We start from the raw sequence: 22,844 nt of genomic DNA, 5'->3' as shown, positions 1-22,844 counted from the left end.
CTGTATTTTGACTGTCGACATTTTAAATGTCGGTATTTTGACCATCGGTCAATAGTTGTCGGTATTTTGACCGTCGGGATTTTGATTGTAGGTAAATTGACTGCATCCCGAACCAGAGATACCTGGCTGGGAAGAGCAATTACCAGGCTCAGATGGGGACCACTACTTTGAAGTCTGATATCTCTGGTTCCCCAGGGCTCATTTAAAAAAAAATCTAGTATAACTGGAAAAAGGGGGACCCTCAGCCCATATGAAAAGACATTCCTGAGTAACAGCACTGTTAATTAAAGATGATGCCCAGCCATACAGTATATTACTTACAGTATAATCATCCCATAATCAAAACCAGGGGTGTAGTGAGGGTGCCAACAAAGTTAGAAGGTGCGCTGCCGCCCCCCCCCCCCCATTCCTGTGGGCCACTGTTCTGGAAGCCACAGTGCAGAAGGAGGGGAAGCAGAGGGGCACACACTGACTCGGAGACTAAGTAGGGAACAGGGCAGGCCAGAGGCGATAGCGGGAGGGACTGTCAACTCTGGCCACCTTCTTTATAGTGCTGTGAGGCAGTAATGCTAACCATTAAACCGTCCGTACTGCCATGCCCCTATATTGTTGTTGGTATCCGGACTCCAGGTCGACAGCACAAAGGTCGACACACCTTAGGTCGACGCCAATTTGTCGACATACCTTAGGTCGACATGGACAAAAGGTCGACAGGAACAAGGTCGACATAGAAAAAGGTCGACATGAGTTTTTCACGATTTTTTTCTTTTTTTGAACCTTTTCATACTTAACGATCCACGTGGACTACGATTGGAATGGTAAAGTGTGCCAAGCGAAGGCACCATGCCCGAAGCATGGCGAGCGAACGCGGTGCACTAATTGGGGTTCCCGGTCACTCTACGAAGAAAACGACACCAAAAAAACATAAAAAACTCATGTCGACCTTTTTCCATGTCGACCTTGTTCCTGTCGACCTTTTGTCCATGTCGACCTTTTGTCCATGTCGACCTAAGGTGTGTCGACCTTTGTGCTGTCGATGCTCAGTCCCAGACCCATTGTTGTTGCAAGCCTTCACTGAGCCTATTTTAAACATGGGGGGCACCCAAAGGAAACTTTTGCCCTGAGCTCCACAAGGTCTGGAACCGGCCCTGTCACCAATTTAGGATTTTCAAATATTGTTTCTTTTCAAATGTAATATGCCACCACATATTGGCTAGGCCCCCAATTCAGTACAGGGGAAAGGGGCGCTAAAACATGCCCTTGCTCTGGGCACCATGGCGCCTAGCTACATCTCTGATCCCAACTAGCAGAACTGGGGAGAATTTTTATATTTAGTGCTTACGCCCCTTCTTATGTCAAGAGCTATAATTGGTTAGTTCTTGACCAGCCAATCAATATTCTCAGCAAGAGAGAACAGTAAGGTGCCAAAAGCATTGATATTCAAAATGCTCTTATCTCCTGCAGTAGTCAAGTGGGCTAATATATTGCTAGGGGTGACCATTCCATGCAAGTCAGAACCATGCACATCTGACCCCTCCATTATGCTGCTACTTTGGGGAATACTGTATGGTATTACACCTAATTTGTTTGTGCATCTACAGCTGTTATCTAGCTTCAGGCAATCACTTGTGTTTGCATTACCAGGACAAATGCTGTGAGATAAACACTAATACTTCTCCTGCACTGCACTTGCAAATAAACCCTAACACATGATACTAGATGTCAGACCTGCATTCTGTACCGATCTCCAGTATAAGAATTGCAAATAAAAAATAATAATAATCGTTGTAGTCTTTTCTGAGAATTGTAAATTGGTCTTAATTAATTAGATGACTCATGTTTTGATGATCAGATAGACCAGTGTGTTAATGTCAATTAATAATAATATCAATTTGTTTTCCTTGTACAAAAGATGATAAACCATTTTCTCTAAACGTGAGGGCATGGTAAGAGCGGGAGGCGAGATATATATACATATATCATCTACATATTATTAAGCCTCCTCACTTTGTGATTTGTCATGATCAAATATTAATGGCCCATCAGTAATACACAGAGGGAGCTTATATTGCATTCTTGAGTAGACTGTTAGTAATGTACAGTGGATCTATCCACTTTTTTCAAATCCCCGGGCACCAGGCCATTCAAGGCTAGCACTGCATTTTCAATTAGTTTCTGAGTGAGTCCCTGGCATGTGCAGGAGTAAAACTGGTGCACAATTATCTTATTGTTCCTTTAGCTTTGTGCGGAGAGGATCTGAAGGTCTGGAGGAAAAAAAAATAAAGAGCCAGTTACAAGAACAGTTATTGATGTGGAATAAGGGAGTTGCTCTTTTCATGCAGCAGCACTTGGTAACGGTGAATATACAGCTAGCATCGAATAGCTTTGCAAGTTCTTTTAAAGGCGTGTGCGAGAGGTTAGACACTTGGACTGCTCGGTTTCATAGGGGGGAGTCATTTTTTTTCAACCGCCGTCCGTACAAAATGGAACCCAATAGTCCCAAAAAGATACAGTTCGCAGTTCCAGCGTTCCAGAGTCAACTGGACCCCGAAGCTTCGGAACAGGTAATGAAACCCTACTCTCTCATTAACTAATGTTAACGGTGAGGCGATAAATTCAATCTCAATTTAATATTGACCTCTCCTTTCTGTTTTATAACCACATTTGATTGCCGCACGTTAATGCACTGTGTTCACCTGCCAGGCGATGAAGTTATTATTTAAAATGTTAGTTTTTTGGTGTTTGGCAACACCCTTTCCTCCTGGTAGAATGTGCTGAGATTTGTAGCATTTTAGATTTATTTACATTATGATTTATTAATTTTTTTTAATTTTTTTTATTTTAAGAATCAACACCCAAATCAATACTACCCATTGTAGTGTGGGCTAATACCATATCTCTACAATCTTTGCAAAAATTAAGAGGTCTATGTACTAAGCCTTGAAGAGAGAGAAAGTGGACGGAGATACCAGCCAATTAGCTCCTAACTGCCATCTTACAGGCTGTGTTTGAAAAATAACAATTAGGAGCTGGTTGGCTGGTGCTTTATGTCCGTCCACTTTATCTCTCTCCAAGTCTTAATACATAGACCCCTAAGAGTGCTATGTCCTTCTTGATATAATCTAAATAAAATAATTTTTTAGACATGAGTCTTCTGGGATATTTGTAGTACAATTGTCTAAAATTTAAGTACAGTAGATACTGTAGATTCATAGATAAGACATAGAAATATGTTGTATGTATCTTTCATGATCTAATATCTTTAAATAATGGACGGGTGATATACTGCCTGCCTTCATGATATTATGCAATATAGGAATGTGTTTTACGTATAAATATTTTTATTATATTAAGTGGTAATAATTATGGATGGAGATTTAAATTGGTGCTGTTCGAATTTGAATCGCTTAGGTGATAATAGTGACTTTAGCTCTTCACTGTATATACTTACAGTCCTAACAATATGTTATCGCTTGGTATACAAGTAGAATTTTATACATCATGGTTCACATTAGAAATAAAATTAATGGAACTGATAATGAGGTTTCTATAGTGTATGTTTTCCAATTTACATTTATACAGGAAATGTGTTATAACATAAAACACGCAAAATGTTTGCCTATTAAATGAGAACAAATTTTCAGCTTAGCTGACAATTGATTTGTGAATTAATTATAAAAAAAATAATCTAATAGAAATAAATGAATCGCAATGTTAATAAATATAATATGCAAGTTCACCAAAATTATTGGTTGCTCTTCTTATGTACATTAATTTTGGTGCCAAATCCATAACTGTACAATTTGGTTAACAGCATATAAAAAAAAACCCATCAGAAGTGAGATAAATAATTACATAAAACAGCCACTTAAAAGCTGAACATATTATTTTATGAAAACAAAAAATACTGTTCTAGATGTTCTTTAGCTCTAGTCAGTGATAATACATTATTCAATAAATCATAAATGACCTTACAACTTAGATTTTAGAAGCCAAACAAGATCATTCATATTTAATTCTCTGTCTCTGATTGTTGTACGTCATTAAATAACAAATAGCTAATTTGTAATATGTTCAGCTCAGTAAAGCGTTCTTGGTGATTAATATATGTCAGTTTGTCAAAATATTGCATGGTATTGTATATTATAATAGTGTTTGTAGATATGAATATCATACTTTAGATACCTGTCACATGCAAATATTTTTTATGTAAAAAAAAATATTAAAACATTCAAGATTTTTTTTTTCTGCTGACAAGAAATGTAATATATGGTAAATAGTAATTGGTTTTATGTTTAATATAATTTAATGATCATGTCTATAAACATTATTACAAAAAGCATAACAAAACAATAATAAAGCACTAAATAGAAACAGACTTGTTAAATGGAAGTACAAGCAAATGTGTATATATATATATATATATATATATATATATATATATACATACATACATATATATTCCCAACTTGACTAAGGGGCTGCGGGCCTCAAAACGTTGGATATTTATATGATATTTATATATTTATACTCTTTCAATAGATTATTTTTCATTTAAACCCCGGAGTGCTGCTGTGTCTTTATTTGCCTGTACCAATTGCTTCGTAGAGGGCACTAGGTTATCTATACAGAGTAAGTGCTGTGTCGGGCTATATATATCATTTTATATATATAATATATATATAGATATGTAGAATATATATAGATAGATAGATAGATAGATAGATAGATAGATAGATATACACCACACACACGCACACACGTGCGGTATATGTGTGTGTTTGTGTGTACGCATATGCTTTTTTGTGTTTGAAAGAATACATTTTCTCTTTGATAATGTAAGGACTAGACTTTTATATAAAATATATGTTCAAACATTGAGCATAGAAAATATATATTTCTGCATCCAGTTATTGGGAGCAGCCATATTTGCAATAGACATATGGAATACAAGAGCTAAAGTATGAAAAAAACAGCATAATCTACATTGTCCACCAAAAATAGCTGTTGCCACAAACCATCAGAAGGTGGATGTTGCTAGCTTTAATTACACACAGATAATATGCAAGCTATCATTAAATAATTAGCTGCAAGTGAAGAGGTGTTTTGTGGGTGTTTGTGTTTTCGGATTCAGTGCGTGACGATGGTAATAGGTTTGAGCTGTGGCCTGTTAGAAGGACAGACTGGGTTTCTGTGAATCCACAAACCACTAATTATGACAATAATATTATTTTACATTCTGTACTTCTGTGTTTTAAACAGATCAGAAAGAGGAGGCCCACTCCTGCATCACTGGTTATATTAAATGAGAACTCACCACCAGGTGTGTAAACATTAATGTTGTGTAACAAAGGTTTGTTATGTTATACAGATATGTCTCACAGTAGGGCAGATTTATTAAGCCTGGAGAAGTGATAAAGCAGTGATAAGTGGAAGGTGATAATGCACCAGCCAATCAGCTCCTAACTGTAAATTTACATATTGGAGCTGATTGGCTGGTGCGTTATCACCTTGCACTCAGTGGTGTCGAGAGAGGGGGGCGAGGGTACAAATTACCCGGGCCCAGGTCTGATGGAGGGGCCCAGTGAGGGCCCAGTATGGGCCCAGGCCTCCTCCCCCTTACCTGGCAGCAGCAGCTGCAGCTCTTCTCCTCAGCCCAGCACACTCTGCTGTGTACCGGGCAGCAGTGTGGTCATGGAGGTGCTTAAAATAAAAATAAAAATCAGTATTTTTTTCTAAAGGTACATGACGACACCTCTGTGATTAGGCCACTCCCCATGAAAAGTACCTGGGCCCAGCCCGGCTCTCAACTGCCCTGCTTGCACTTATCACTGCTTTATCACTTCTCCAGGCTTAATACATCTGACCAGCTTTATCACATGGAGATGGTGCTCTTAAATACATGTGAAATCATGTATGTATGACAGTATGTATGTATGTATGTATGTATGTATGTATGTATGTATGTATGTATGTATGTGTGTGTGTATGCATGCATGCATCTATGTATGTTTGCATTGGATAAAGGTTTTCCATTCTGCTATATAATACTGTCAAAATGATTGAAATGACCAATGCCTTTAAAGAAAAAATGGTTACATTTAATATTGCCTTCTATTATGTGTGCAAGAATGTCTGAAATGTATTATTATTATTATAGTCTAATTGTATAGCATAACCATATTACCCAATGCTTTCCAGATGTAATCATTCACATATTGTCCGTATGTATTTCCTATACTGTTCCTCTTTTGGTGCTTGATACTGTACGAAGCTATGTAACAGCTACATAATATAGAGTTCTTGGTTACGTTGGCAATACACCTTCCATGCAAGTCACCTTACTCAGACATTGATATAACTGTGCAGATGAGATAGAGAAGTGCAACTCTAGCTGGACTATACCATTGTTCTGGCCCCAGACATCGTTATCCTATCATAAAAGCTCAGACATGTAGAGATTCATGTTGTTTTAGTAACATCTGCCAACGGAAAGGGGTTGTTCATTTAAAAATGAACCCATCGCTTACACACAGTGGAGCCAGACACTTTGCGGGATAGATCAATATTCGTCAGAATGAAGCCAGACTATTCACTAGAGACTAGTGACATGACTGAAAAAGGGGGAGGGAGCAACTTCATGTATCCTATTGAATGCTAAGTGCTGATTGGCAATGTGTACAGAACCAATCAAATTAGCTTAGAAGTGTACCTCTGTCCACTAAACCTTCTGACTTTGGTTGGGAGAGCCCTACCAGTTCATTACAGAATTGATATTAGCAGACGAGTGATCCAGAGAATCAAATCTACTGTCCGTTTCAGCGTCCTTACAGTATAGTTCCCATTCCAACATTTGGGATTTGTATGGTTTATGAACTTATACACATTTAGGGGCAAATTTACTAAGATGGGAGATCTATTTAATAATGGATGTTGCCCATAGCAACCAATCAGATTCTACTTCTCATTTATCTAGCACATTCTAGAAGATATTACATGGACTCTGGTTGCTATGGGCAACATCACATCTTAAATAGAACTCCCATCTTAGTACATTTAACCCTTAATACTGATTGCATCCTTTTTTTTTTATCTGTATTTAGTCTTTCCCATTAAAGTGTCTAATATTTTATTATTTTGTATCTCTAGATAATGGAAGATAGGCAAGAGGAATTTGAATTAATTTATTCAATATTATGTTAGATTTTTAGACAATTTGCTGGCTTTGTACTACCAACCATATATTAAATGAATGTGTATCTGTTGACAGTATTAACAGTTTTAACCAGTTTTATAAAAGTTAATTCCCATAATCACCATAACAACATGAATAATATAACAACATGAAAATATCTATCAAAAGCAACTGGATTTAAATTGAACTGTTGATGTTTGTGTGGAATCATCTTGTGTCCACAATATAAAGCCCCAGCTTCAGCTGGAAGTGACCCAGTTCCTTAGCCTAAGTACTAGATCTTGTCCTGGATTCAGTATGATTTACCGGTGGTCTGGATGCCGCCTGTCAATATACCGACAGCGGCATCCCGCCACCAGTGGCGTGAGCGCAAAGAGTCCCCTTGTCTGCTCGCTGCGCTCACCACGCTGCGGGATTGGGGGCTCACTGCACTTGCCACTGGATCTATTCCCACTCTATGGGTGTTGTGGACACCCACGAGTGGGAATAGTCCATCCTGCAGCAGCAGTATTCCGGCTGGTAGCATTGCCAGCTGGCGGAATTCCAGCGTCGGTATCCTGACCGCTGGGATCCCAATAGCCGTCAAATTAAACGGATCCCCTTGTCCTGTTCAGCCATACAAATGAGTAGACTAATGGGAAAAGAGTCACATATTTCAGCACATGGACAAAGAAAAAGAAATGTGCTGTTTGTGGCACTATTTATTCATTGTACTTCACAAATAGTGACCCACTGGAATTATATTGCTAAAACAATACATGGGTGGTCATTCTGAGTTGTTCGCTTGCTAGCTGCTTTTAGCAGCATTGCAAACGCTAGGCCGCCGCCCTCTGGGAGTGTATCTTAGCATAGCAGAATAGCAAACGAAAGATTAGCAGAATTGCTACTAAATATTTTCTTGCAGTTTCTGAGTAGCTCCAGACCTACTCCTAGATTGCGAACAGTTCAGTCTGTTTCGTTCCTGGTTTGACGTCACAAACACGCCCTGCATTCGGCCAGCCACTCCTCCGATTCTCCAGACACTCCCACGTTTCATCCTGGCACACCTGCGTTTTTCCGCGCACTCCCAGAAAACGGTCAGTTTTCACCCAGAAACACCCACTTCCTGTCAATCACACTCCGATCACTTCAACAATGAAAATTCTTTGTTCGGACGTGAGTAAATCTACTAAGTTTTGTGCTAAAATACTTAGCGCATGCGCACTGCGTACCATGCGCATGCGCATTTTTGCCTTAATCGATCCGTTGCGAAAATCAGCAATGAGCAAACAAGTCAGATTGACCCCCCATTGACCGCTGGATAGTGTTTTAGATAAATTAATTTTATGAATTGTTAGAGTTTGAGTGATTTGCGGTCTTTAACCACTTAGCTGACTATTTTTCTCTCCAAAATCGTTCATAACATTTTTTTTTATTTAATATAGTTTAAAAAGTATGAACTTTTTTTTACAATATTATATAACACTGGAAGACACAGTGGGGCAGTGTGGTTGCATGTGATCTGACCAATCTGACCAATGAAGTGTTTAATTATATTACCCCCACACACAATTTTTTGTTATTCGGTGCCAGTATCAGACTGTAGTATGAAGGACCCTGTTGAGAAAGCGGGGGACACATGAAAAGCATTCTTCTTAAGGGGGAATGGACAGCCACTAGAGGGGCAAAGCTAGACCATTGGAAATTGTGACTAGTTAATCCAACCTTCAACCTTCTTAAGTCAGAAAGTGTTGGGACCTGGGGTAGTTGGCTGGGCCACTAGAAGGGGGCCTACTAGGGATTTTCCTAATATTCCAATAGAAATCCTAGTGACCCCAACAGCCTGAGAGCCTCGGTATACTACGGCCATTCCAACACCTTTTGTTGCACTTTGGCATACTCTGGGTAGGATGGAAGCTGGCCACTTAGTACTTACATTAGAACCTGGAATGCCTAATTCAGCCAGATATGCTCAGCTACTGCCAAATTCTAATGCTAATCAAAGTTAATATTACAATGCAGTAAGGGGTTTCTATCACTTTTCATAGAATATAAGAAATGATTGTCCATGTTTGCAACTGTATTCCGATATGAGTGGGTAGATTGAACGATCATAATAAAGCATCTATGTAATACATATGCGCAACATATTCATCAGTTTTAAGGGCCTATTTACATATAATGGTGTTACAGCCCTGAAAATTAGCATTCTTCATTGTCACATATAGCAGTGAGTTGGAATGATTTTTCTGGGATATTTATTAAGGAGCAGGCACTTGGACTGGCTTGGATAATACCCCGGTCATGGCGAGCAGAAAATCGTAAAGTGATACAGTAGCTAACAATATCACTTTAGGACCTGGCTTCAAACTCTTATTTTGCTATAGACTGTACGATTGTTATAAGCCGGGCTCTCTTACCACTCTTTATAGCTGCTAATAATTAGGGGGAACATAACAGAGTGCAATTTTGACGACTTGATCAAACTTGTTGCAAAAGGACAGATGTAACCACCAGTGGTTTGGAAACACATCCGTCTGGTTGTAATGGAGTCCGAGATTGCCGGAGGTGCGGGTTGCCGGCTGATCTCGGATATTTTTTTAAAGGGACAATCACAAGGCATACTGTAGTGTATGTGAAACTTATCTGGTCAAATGCAGGGGAAGGATATGCTCCTCATATCAAACTGCTCAGTAAAAGTATCTTTGGTTCAGTCACTAATGGTCTTTAGCTGGCTTTGAAGGTGCCATCCACAAACTATGTATTGCAGTATCAATGTCTACTTTTGTTATATATGTATTCCGTACTCATTGTTTTCCCCTATCCAGGGCTTGCTTACCTCCCTTACTCTCACTAACTGTTGGCAGAACTACACTCTCATCTATGTCCCTCAAGTACACTGCCTGGGAGTCATCCTCGACTTCTACCTCTCCTTCATACCCTACATTTAGTCTTTCTCACACTCCTGCAGCTTTCACCTTTGTAACATTTCAAGAACCAGGCCATTCCTCCCCATGGGCACCACCAAAACACTAATTTCCCACCTAGATTACTGTAATTTCCTCTCACTCGTCTCTAGCCACTTCAGTCCATCATGACCGCTGCTGTCCGGCTCATTTGTATCTCTTGCTGCTCTGTGTCGGCCCCCTCCTTTCCATGTTGCTGACTGGCACTACATTTACAACAGAATACAGTTTTAACTGCTCCCACTGACATAAAAAGCCCTTATTTGCTCCTTTCCTTCCTACATATCATTTCTGCCCCCTCACCACCACCCCCCCTCTATGCTCCTCTTTTGACTACCACCCCACCACCGCTCTGATCACCTCCTCTCATTCCTGAGTCCCAAATCAAGATTTCTCCCATGCTGACCCCTGGAACTCACTCCCTTGCTCAGTCAGCCTCCACACCTTCAAATGAATCCTCAGTACTCACTACTTCATACAAGCCTAGCAACCATCATAACATTCTTCTCAGTACCTCTGTCCATCCACCTACCCTCTTTTCCAGTTCACCTTCCTAGATACACCCTCCCTCATAGACAGTAAGCTGACACGGGCCGGACCATCTCTCCTCATTTTCTCCTCCTAGCACTATCCCTGTCGCCAGTACACATCTGTTCCTGTCTCCTTACTTCCCCCCAGTGACTCTGATCCTGTCTGTCCATCCAGTTTGTGGGTACAGACTCAATCATTGCTGTTTGCTCCCTACTCCCCGTTGTGTGACCCATTACTGTTTGCTTTCAAGTCTTAATGAGTCTTTCTATCCTTCCCCTACCCCAACTGTGGTTGGTTCATTTGTATTGTGGTTATCCTTTGTATTTTAGCAATATGTATGTAATTTAATTTTCATTGTATGGTACTGTTGACACCTTGTTTACCCAATAAATAAAAGTTGATATCAATAATAAATAGTTGGTCAAAATGGATAAGAGGGTAGCATCTAGCCACAAAGGCCATATGCCCAGAATTGTGGTTCACATTGGGGCCTGTTAATATGGCTGGAAGATGACTGCAGGCCAAATGCGGGAGCACATTTTTTTGACATGCCCATCATGACCCCTTTCATATATTTGGTTGACATCACAGTTTTATTTAGGTCACACATGCCTCAATATCAGGCAAATTGCTCTATTTTTGCTGTGCTATCACAGTGTGTGTGGCCAGTATAACATTTGGAACACAAATACCAGCAACACTGATGTATACAGTGCAGAACTAACAGTACAGTGGTAACTTGGGAAATGGCAATGTTTAATGAGCTGGGGAGAATATTAGATGAACTGGTGGTTTTTACATGACTTTTGTTTATTTTTTTCTGACTTCAGCTCAAGGGAGACAATTAAATGTTACAAATGTTAGTGAATGAGAGATTTAGAACATGGAGGCCAAAGTTTAATTTCTGGGAGGTTCTTGACAGTTTGCTTTTGTTTGCCTTACATGACCTACAATGAATAACAACAGAAATGTATTAAACAATACATACCTCCCAACTGTTCCGATTTTTGCGGTACAGTCCCTTTTTTTGGGGACTGTTCCGCTGCCCCACCCGCGGGCCGCAGTGGGAGGCTTCTGTCACTGCTGCTCTGCTTAGAATGCGCACAGCGTCTATTCACAGGTGAGAGAGGGCATGCCAGCAGCTCAGAGAGCGCTGGGCTTGCCCCCTCAGTGATAGTAAGAACTAAGAAGGGGGCGTGACTTGCGACCGCAGCTCTGCCGTGAGACCATGCCCCTTTTTGTAGAGGCCATGCGCCAAGGTCCCGCTATGGACTTTTCAAAAGTTGGGTGGTATGAACAATATACTGTATAAAGCTAAATAAATTAGATTTTTTTTTCTCTCTGATTTGGGGGGCGAGTTATCAAAGCTTGGAGAGAAATAAAGTGTAGAGAGATTAAGTACTAACCAATCAACCCCCCAGTAACTGTCATTGTACAAGTTGTGTAACGACAATGTAACGACAGGAGCTGATTGGTTGGTACTTTGTCTCTCTGTACTTTATCTCTCTACGTGCGTTGATAAAACTCCCTTTTGATTTCATAAGATTTAGTCAATCAAGATTTGCAGTCGTACTGAGAAATTAGTCGCAAAGCGAGTGACAGGAAGACAGCATTTGGGGGTGGTAACGGGGAGTGGTCAGGTAAACGTAGGCGTGTCATGGGCGGTGCATTTTCTGGGCATGCATAAAGTAGCAGTTGCACTCTTGCTTGCTACTGGAGAAGCCCTCTGCATCCTGGGAGAGCAGCTCAGCCTGCGTGTCTTCAGAGGCACTCAGACTCTACAACATGTTCCGATTTGCGACGATGGTACAGATGTATCAGTAATTATATGCTGTTGGATGGAAATTATGTGACAGCAGTGGGTGTCCCTATGCTCAGGTTAGCTTCTGCCCATATTAGCATATAATCTCATTTGCGTACGGCAAAAGATAGCAACAGCAATTGTAAGAACGACCGCACCCGAATAAGCCTTTTTGTATGAAGGTCAACAACATTTTTTGTCGAAGTTAGCCTCCCAGCTAAAATTTGTATAAATGTATTTTTTAATTATTTTAGACCTGTGATGAGATGCTATGTTAATGCGAACAATGAAGTTTCCACAATTCATAATACGCCACAGAGCAAAGCCCCTAATTCATGATCAAAATGCTGATCACAGAGTCAAGATTCAGAAATGTCTGCAGATGGTGGGCAACAGATGTCTGTGGGAAGAGGTCCAAGCCCAACCCCCAGTCACTCCCCAAAGTACAAGAGGCGGTGTAGCACTTACCTCCCCCAATTCTCATCTGGAGCTCATCATGGTGTTCCAGAAAAGGGCACGGCACATTCTGCAGTTCACAAACAGATAGGGCGTGGTTTGCTGCTAAAACAACCTAGCATGAACACTACGGCCAGATGGCAGCAGATGGCAGGTCGCATTTGGCCCATGGGCCGTAGTCTGGAAGCCCCTGACCTCCTAGTTCCTTTTTTGCTTTGTTTTTCCATATAGTATCATTCAACACAGTGATGTCAATTAATATTTTGTGGACTAATCTATCAACAGAGCTGAGATGCCACCTGTCAATTAATTCAATTATACCATGTTGTTGAGGTGGAATTATAGGTAAATTTAATGCCAAAATGTGCCTGTAAAATGACACAGAAATGCCTGGGATGAGACCAGTATGACTAGTTGTAAATATTGGGTTTTGTCTATCTGACCATCTATCTCACGGGTTTTCAAACCCGTCCACAGGACCCCAAACAGTTCATGTTTTCCATGTCTCCTCACAGAATCTCAACTGAAATAATTAGTCCCACCTGTGGATATTTTAAAATGTGTCAGTGAGTCATGAATGCAACTGAGCATCGGCTGGGTGACCTGGAAGACACAAACTGTTTGGGGTTCTGAGTTTGAGATTCTGTCTAGCTCACAGGTTCTCAAACTCGGTCCTCAGGACCCCACACAGTGCATGTTTTACAGGTCTCCTCACAGAATTACAAGTGAAATAATTAGCCCCACCTGTGGATCTTTTAAAATGGGTCAGTGAGTAATGAATACACCTGTGCACCTGCTGGGTTACATGCAAAACACGCACTGTGTGGGGTCCTGAGGACCAAGTTTGAGAACCTATGGTCTAGCTCACAGGTTCTCAAACTCGGTCCTCAGGACCCCATACAGTACATGTTTTGCAGGTAACCTAGCAGGTGCACAGTTGTATTAATTACTCACAGACACATTTTAAAAGGTCCACAGGTGGAGTCAATTATTTCACTTGTGATTCTTTGAGGAGACCTGCAAAACATGCACTGTGTGGGGTCCTGAGGATCGAGTTTGAGAACCTATGGTCTAGCTCAGTGGTTCTCAAACTCGGTCCTCAGGACCCCACACAGTGCATGTTTTGCAGGTAACCCAGCAAGTGCACAGGTGTATTAATTACTCACTGACACATTTTTAAAGGTCCACAGGTGGAGATAATTATTTAACTTGCGATTCTGTGAGGAGACCTGCAAAACATGCACTATGTTGGGTCCTGAGGACCGAGTTTGAGAACCTATGGTCTAGCTCAGAGGTTCTCAAACTCGGTCCTCAGGACCCCACACGGTGCATGTTTTGCAGGTCTCCTCACAGAATTTCAAGTGAAATAATTAGCTCCACCTGTGGACCTTTTAAAATGTGTCAGTGAGTAATTAATACACCTGTGCACTTGCTGGGTTACCTGCAAAACATGCACTGTGTGGGGTCCTGAGGACTGAGTTTGAGAACCTCTGGTCTAGCTCATAACTAGGGTCAGACTGGCCTATCCCCTCCTCTAATATTAGGTTCCAGACTGTGCACTTGCACTATACAGTGTTGCTCTATTAGAGGTAAAGCAGGAACATGGATGAACATGGGTAATTGGTTTGTTTCTATGGAAACTACACCAAGATTTGCCCTCCTGCCAATCAAAGGCCCTCATTCCGAGTTGTTCGCTCGCAAGCTGCTTTGCACACGCTAAGCCGCCGCCTACTGGGAGTGAATCTTAGCTTATCAAAATTGCGAACGAAAGATTCGCAATATTGCGAAAAGACTTCTCTGTGCAGTTTCTGAGTAGCTCGAGACTTACTCTGCCAGTGCGATCAGTTCAGTGCTTGTCGTTCCTGGTTGGACATCACAAACACACCCAGCGTTCGCCCAGACACTCCTCCGTTTCTCCAGCCACTTTTTCCCAGAAACGGTAGCGTTTTTTCACACACTCCCATAAAACGGCAAGTTTCCGCCCAGAAACACCCACTTCCTTTCAATCACATTACGATCACCAGAACGAAGAAAAAACCTCGTAATGCCGTGAGTAAAATTCCTACCTGCATAGCAAATTTACTTGGCGCAGTCGCACTGCGGACATTGCGCATGCGCATTAGCGACTAATCGCTCCGTTGCGATAAAAAAATAACGAGCGAACAACTCGGAATTACCCCCAAAATAAGCGTTGGGGTAACAGATCTAAAGTTTTCTTGTGTGAAAATAACATTTCAAATATAGCATATTGCAAATGACAATGTAATTGTAAACAAAACAAAAAAAGTAGCCAAGACTTGGTACACACTAGGCGATGTGCTCTATGAGTGTCGTCGACAAATGTGTTCCCTTCCCTGCCGGGGCGGTCGTCAGCAGTGCGTACACACTGAGTGATATGCAAACAATATCGCTCAGTGACGTGACGCAACGGCCGGCCCCGTGTATGCAGTTTTTGGACGACAGTCCAAATTGAGCTGCATGCGCGGCTGATAGCGAGGGTTGTTAATGACCCGTGGGGCCGTGCGTCGCTCGTCGTTCAGCAGCATACACACTAGTCGATATGGTAAACAACGTCGCTCGGGAAGTGAAAAAATTAGCTTTATCGGCAAGTGTGTACCCACCTTTATATCTATCAATCTATTTATTTTATAATCTCTATATCTCTGTTCCATTCTTGCCAACTTTTGAAAAAGCCATTTTAGGGAGACTGTGAAAGTAACACCTATCAGTGCGGCTATTTCCGAGAGACGTGTCATAAACATGACTTACAGTACATCCAAATGTAAACGAGCCCCAAAGTAAGTAAGATCTACTAGTTGATGAAAAGACACTGATATTTATCAGGATTTGTTTGTGTATTGTGTCTTACAAGAGGTTCCATATACTTTAAGTGGCCACGAGAAACCTTATTTAAAATGCATGTAGCCATATGGATCATTGTGCCTTATAACCAATGCAGGGACATTGGGCTGATGATCCCATTTAAATGTATATACTCTATCTCTGATTTCTTTTTTCCCCTCAACAATGTAACAGCAGCATAATGGGGGTAAGGTGCGATCAGGGAGATTGCTGGACTATTCAGGGAGTCAGGGACATTGCTGCTATTTCAGGGAGTCTCCTGCATCATGTGGGAGGGTAGGCAGCTATGGCCTATTCTGATGACAGTATATGTAGACTATTTAGCTGTGATTCTATGCAGTACAGCATTATCCTTTATTTGTATTTTTAGTAGTGATGAGCGGGTTCGGTTCCTCGGGATACGAACCCCCCCGAACTTCACCCATTTTACACGGTTCCGAGGCAGACTCGAATCTTCCCGCCTTGCTCGGTTAACCCGAGCGCGCCCGAATGTCATCATCCCGCTGTCGAATTCTCGCAAGATTCGTATTCTATATAAGGAGCTGCGCGTCGCCGCCATTTTCACTTGTGCTTTAAAGATGATAGCGAGAGGACGTGGCTGCGTTCTCTCAGTTTCTGTGTTCAGTGTGCTGCAAATATCTGCTCAGTGTGCTGCAAATATCTGCTCAGTGTGCTGCAAATATCTGTGCTCAGTGTGCTTGCAAATATCTGTGCTGAAAATATCTACGTTCCCTGCCTGAAAAATGCTCCATATCTGTGCTGCATTGTAGTATATAGTAGGAGGACAGTGCAGAATTTTGCTGTGACCACCAGTATATATATAGCAGTACGGTACAGTAGTCCATTGCTCTACCTCTGTGTCGTCAAGGATACTATGCATCCATACCTGTGCTGCATTTTAGTTGTGCGCAGTATATAGTAGGAGGACAGTGCAGAATTTTGCTCACCACCAGTATATATATAGCAGTACGGTACAGTAGTCCACTGCTCTACCTCTGTGTCGTCAAGTATACTATGCATCCATACCTGTGCTGCATTTTAGTTGTGCGCAGTATATAGTAGGAGGACAGTGCAGAATTTTGCTGACCACCAGTATATATATAGCCGTACGGTACAGTAGTCCACTGCTCTACCTCTGTGTCGTCAAGTATACTATGCATCCATACCTGTGCTGCATTTTAGTTGTGCGCAGTATATAGTAGGAGGACAGTGCAGAATTTTGCTGACCACCAGTATATATATAGCAGTACGGTACAGTAGTCCACTGCTCTACCTCTGTGTCATCAAGTATACTACAAAAGTTCAGTAAAATGACCCAAAAATCAAAATGAAAAGCGTCTGATGACTTGCCAATATGCCATTTACGACACGGAGTGGCAAGGAACGGCTGAGGCCCTGGCCTATGTTCATGGCTAGTGGTTCAGATTCACATGAGGATGGAAGCACTCATCTTCTCGCTAGAAAACTGCAGTGCCACTCCTAGATGGGCCAGGTGTTTGTGTCGGCCACTTGGGTCGCTTAGCTTAGTCACACAGCTACCTCATTCAGGGCCGGTTCAAGGGCGCAGAGCGCCCCGGGCAGGAAAGGGGCGTGGCCTAATACAGGGGGCGTGGTGAGTCACGCCCCCTGTACATTGAATGCGCCGCTTGAATGCTGAGCGGTGCGCGATGACGTCATCGCGCACCGCACAGCAAAAGGTCCTCTCCACGAAGAGAAACTAGACGCTATGCGTCTAGTTCCCTTCGTGGAGAGGACCTTTGCTGTGCGGTGCGCGATGACGTCATCGCGCACCGCTCAGCAGTTACTCTCCACGAAGGGAAACTAGACGCATAGCGTCTAGTTCCCTTCACAGGAGGCGCCGAGGACGGGGACGGCAGCGGGCAGCGGAGGCGGACGGGGGACACAGCGGGCAGCAGTGGCGGATCTTGCCACGGTGCGGCGCCCTCCGGATGGCGCCAGCGCCCTCCGGAAGGCGGCGCCCCGGGCAAAAGTCCTGCTTGCCCGTGGCAAGAACCGCCACTGACCTCATTGCACCTCTTTTTTTCTTTGCATCATGTGCTGTTTGGGGACTATTTTTTAAATCTGCCATCCTGTCTGACACTGCAGTGCCACTCCTTGATGGGCCAGGTGTTTGTGTCGGCCATTTGGGTCGCTTAGCTTAGCCATCCAGCGACATCATTGCACCTCTTTTTTTCTTTGCATCATGTGCTGTTTGGGGACTATTTTTTAAATCTGCCATCCTGTCTGACACTGCAGTGCCACTCCTAGATTGGCCAGGTGTTTGTGTCGGCCACTTGGGTCGCTTAGCTTAGTCACACAGCTACCTCATTGCACCTCTTCTTTTCTTTGCATCATGTGCTGTTTGGGGACTATTTTTTAAATCTGCCATCCTGTCTGACACTGCAGTGCCACTCCTAGATGGGCCAGGTGTTTGTGTCGGCCACTTGGGTCGCTTAGCTTAGTTACACAGCTACCTCATTGCACCTCTTTTTTTCTTTGCATCATGTGCTATTTGGGGACTATTTTTTAAATCTGCCATCCAGTCTGACACTGCAGTGCCACTCCTAGATGGGCCAGGTGTTTGTGTCGGCCACTTGGGTCGCTTAGCTTAGCCATCCAGCGACCTCGGTGCAAATTTTTGGACTAAAAATAATATTGTGAGGTGTGAGGTGTTCAGAATAGACTGAAAACGAGTGGAAATTATGGTTATTGAGGTTAATAATACTATGGGATCAAAATGACCCCCAAATTCTATGATTTAAGCTGTTTTTGAGGTTTTCTTTGTAAAAAAAACACCCGAATCCAAAACACAACCAGAAAAAAATTTCAGGGAGGTTTTGCCAAAACGCATCCGAATCCAAAACCAATACACAAAACCCCAAAAAATTCCGGTGCACATCACTAATTATTAGCCTTTTTGTATTAACATATTAAATTGACCTTCCAAGCTAATACAGAAAGCTCCTTGGTGGTTAAAGTTGCTAATTATGTGACAATGACATTGAGACACTTACTGTGTAATGATAACTTAGTGTGACCATAGGCGAGTTGCTGGCTTTCTGTTTTTGATTGGACAACTGCTCTGAGTCCAGACATTTCCGTTTACTGCTGTATATCTATAACAATAAATCAAATCAATGGAGCAGATGTTGATCCTCCGTGTTGTTGCTAAAATATCTAAGCATAAATTACCTGCTGTTTCTTGCTGAGTGCTGACCCTCATATTAAAGAAAACCCAGAAAGAACTAAGGAAGTGCTGACAGTATATGCACAATGATTTAATATTCTAAAACATATACACAACTTAAAACAAATTCATCATAAAACTTCCATGTACTTTATAAAGATCTATGCAAATAGTCTAAATATGAATATGTGCTATATCATATGCTGAACAGGGCCGTACAGTGTAATACTGTAGCAGGAAAAGCCCACTGGGCGAATGCATTGGTAGGGGCCCATGTTTTAGGGTGGGGCCAGTCTCCAGAGGGGGTGTGACCAGTTGCCACAGGGATTTGGCTAACCAATAGAGACTGCATGATCTTGATAAATATAAGTAGTAAATACTGCTAGTGCATGCATGGTAATGTACCAGATTAATAACATTAAAGCACTGTAGAGAATACATCATAGTCCTGTGCAGTACAATGTAACAGGGGCGGATTGGCCCACCAGGACACCATGACAGATTCCGATGGGCTGGTCCCATATCCCTCTCAGCCAGGCCGATTCACAATTAGGCTGGGCTGGCTCACACTGCTTCCAGTACATGCGGTTCATTGGAATGCAATCTGGAAGTTAGGTGTCGCTAGCCGTGAGAAGTGGTGAAGCTGTCCTACCAACGGGGGACCTGGAGAAAGTTAACCAGCCCAGCAGCATCCTCTCTCTGGCCCCAGCCAAAGCTCTCTACAACAAGCCCGGCTCGGGAGCAGCAGCATAGCGATGGTCGGAGCCAGGTTCAGTATACCCGCCACCACCCTAGCTCTCACACTCTAACTGAACTGGCCAGAGTGGCAACTGAGCACTGAAGGGGACCTGGCAAAGCGGTTATTTTTAATTACATTATTTGCATTATCATGTTGGTGTAAGGGTTAGGGCGTCCCCGGTCACAGTGTATGGTTTGGGGACTAGACAGGAGCAGGATGTACCTTGTTCTCAAGATGCCAGCTCATCAGGCTGCACTCACATCCAGCCCTGGGACAATCTCTTATGCAAAGTCCTTCAGCCCCATACAGTGGCGTAAGTTCATCCCCGACGCCCGGAAGCAAATTATAGTTCGGCGCGCCCCCCCAACAATAAATATATATATATATATATAATAAATCAAAAACTCTGATGCCCGGCTCGCCTGTAGTGGAATAAAGTAGTTGGGCGCCCACATATAGCAAAATACTTACCAATTATCCAAGAATGCAGCACTCCAAATAAGACACTGGCACTGTGACTGTGTCTTATACCCCTTTCACATCGCACAAATAACCCGGTATCGACGCGACATATTGCCGTGTCGACACAGGTCAGTGTGCGATGTGAAAGCACTTTGGGAGAATTAGCGGGTCGTCTGCACAGCTGGATTAAGGCTTTGGGGGGCCCGGGGTTCTTAAAACAGGGGGGCCCTAAGGTCTAAAATTTAAAAAAAAAATAAAAATATATATATATATATATATATATATATATATGTGATACACAATGTACCGTTTGAACTAGGGGCGTATCGGGTAGTTTGGATAAATTAGCTACTTTACATATACACACACACATATATATATATATATATATATATATATATATAAAAAAAAACAATCCACAATCCAGCACTCCCTCGTCGTAAGCCACAGAAATAACCTGCCAGGGTGCCCTCTTAGGGACCAGCAAAGCCCATCCATTATGCAAAACAACAGAGGCGGCACTCCCGGACTCAGTACTTGGTGAAAGATAAAGTGCTTTACTGCAACGTTTTGAGGTAATATCCCCCACCGTCATCAGGACACACTTGTCCTCTGATGACGGGGGGAAGTATCCCGAAACGTCGAAGTAAAGCACTTTATCTTTTACCAAGTACTGAGTCCGGGAGTGCCGCCTCTGTTGTGTGTGTGTGTGTGTGTGTGTGTATATATATATATATATATATATATATATATATACACACACACAGTGTGTGTGTGTATGTATATATATATATGTATATATATATATACACACAGGGGTATATTTACTAAGCTCCCGATTTTGACCGAGATGCCGTTTTTTCTTCAAAGTGTCATCTCGGTTAATCTCGGTCATTTACTAAACACTAATCACGGCAGTGATGAGGGCATTCGTAATTTTTTGCTAGTTCAGGTAAAAAATTACGAATGAATACACCATCGGTCAAATTACGCCTGTTTAGATATGAATCTCGGTCATTTACTAAGAAGTGCAAAGCAAAAAAACACAAAACACTGCCGTGAAAAATTACAACTCGTAAAAAAGTCCTAAAAAAAACAGACCTGCTTTTTTTTTCCGTGATTTGAGATGCATGCAGGGATCCATGAGATCCGTGCATGTATATCAGTGGGAAGGGGTGGGAAAGTGCTTATTTTTGCCAAAAAAATTGCGTGGGGTCCCCCCTCCTAAGCATAACCAGCCTCGGGCTCTTTGAGCCGATCCTGGTTGCAGAAATATGGGGAAAAAAATGACAGGGGTTCCCCCATATTTAAGCAACCAGCATCGGGCTCTGCGCCTGGTCCTGGTCCCAAAAATACGGGGGACAAAAAGAGTAGGGGTCCCCCGTATTTTTAAAACCAGCACCGGGCTCCACTAGCTGGACAGATAATGCCACAGCCGGGGGTCACTTTTATACAGCGCCCTGCGGCCGTGGCATCAAAAATCCAACTAGTCACCCCTGGCCGGGGTACCCTGGGGGAGTGGGGACCCCTTCAATCAAGGGGTCCCCCCCCCCCAGCCACCCAAGGGCCAGGGGTGAAGCCCGAGGCTGTCCCCCCCCCATCCAATGGGCTGCGGATGGGGAGGCTGATAGCCATTTGTGATAATGAAAAGATATTGTTTTTAGTAGCAGTACTACAAGTCCCAGCAAGCCTCCCCCGCATGCTGGTACTTGGAGAACCACAAGTACCAGCATGCGGCGGAAAAATGGGCCCGCTGGTACCTGTAGTACTACCACTAAAAAAATACCCAAAAAAACACAAGACACACACACCGTGAAAGTATAATTTTATTACATACATACACACATACATACATACTTACCTTATGTTCTCACGCAGGTCGGTCCTCTTCTCAAGTAGAATCCAAGGGCTACCTGTTGAAGAAATTCTACTCACCAGATCCAGTGGTCCAGGCTCCTCGGCAAATCCAGGGATAATCCACGTACTTGAATAAAACAAAAAAACAGTTGCCCGACCTCGAACTGAAAGGTGACCCATGTTTGCACATGGGTCACCTTTCCACGAATGCCAGAAACCCACTTTGCCTTCTGACTAAGTGGGTTTCTTCAGCCAATCAGGGAGTGCCACGTTGTAGCACTCTCCTGATCAGCTGTGTGCTCCTGTCCTCACTGACAGGCAGCACACGGCAGTGTTACAATGTAGCGCCTATGCGCTACATTGTAACCAATGCTGGGAACTTTCTGCCCTGCGGTTGACCTAAAGTGACGTCACCGCTGAGCAGAAAGTTCCCAGCATTGGTTACAATGGAGCGCATAGGCGCTACATTGTAACACTGCCGTGTGCCGCCTGTCAGTGAGGACAGCAGCACACAGCTGATCAGGAGAGTGCTACAACGTGGCACTCCCTGATTGGCTGAAGAAACCCACTTAGTCAGAAGGCAAAGTGGGTTTCTGGCATTCGTGGAAAGGTGACCCATGTGCAAACATGGGTCACCTTTCAGTTCGAGGTCGGGCAACCGTTTTTTTGTTTTATTCAAGTACGTGGATTATCCCTGGATTTGCCGAGGAGCCTGGACCACTGGATCTGGTGAGTAGAATTTCTTCAACAGGTAGCCCTTGGATTCTACTGGAGAAGAGGACCGACCTGCGTGAGAACATAAGGTAAGT

At 42.8% G+C, this 22,844-nt stretch overlaps 1 protein-coding gene across 4 annotated transcripts in view; it reads left to right on the top strand.

The window, feature by feature from the left end:
* The first annotated feature begins 2,129 nt into the window (after window positions 1-2,129).
* The window catches only part of PPP1R1C (protein phosphatase 1 regulatory inhibitor subunit 1C), a 119,662-nt gene continuing 98,947 nt past the window's right edge, over window positions 2,130-22,844 (top strand). The window contains exons 1-2 of one of the 4 annotated variants that reach the window (XM_063932270.1): window positions 2,130-2,564; window positions 5,263-5,323. In XM_063932270.1, coding sequence (XP_063788340.1) covers window positions 2,193-2,564; window positions 5,263-5,323 — 433 coding nt within the window. In that variant the 5' untranslated portion in view covers window positions 2,130-2,192. The remainder of the gene's footprint in view (window positions 2,565-5,262; window positions 5,324-22,844) is intronic. The other 3 variants (XM_063932268.1, XM_063932269.1, XM_063932267.1) reach the window with 3 other exon arrangements.

The sequence above is a fragment of the Pseudophryne corroboree genome, chromosome 7 (assembly GCF_028390025.1).
Source record: "Pseudophryne corroboree isolate aPseCor3 chromosome 7, aPseCor3.hap2, whole genome shotgun sequence".
Classification (NCBI taxonomy): domain Eukaryota; kingdom Metazoa; phylum Chordata; class Amphibia; order Anura; family Myobatrachidae; genus Pseudophryne; species Pseudophryne corroboree.
The sequence above is the reverse complement of the archived record's forward strand: the minus strand, read 5'-3'. Positions and strand labels throughout refer to the sequence as shown.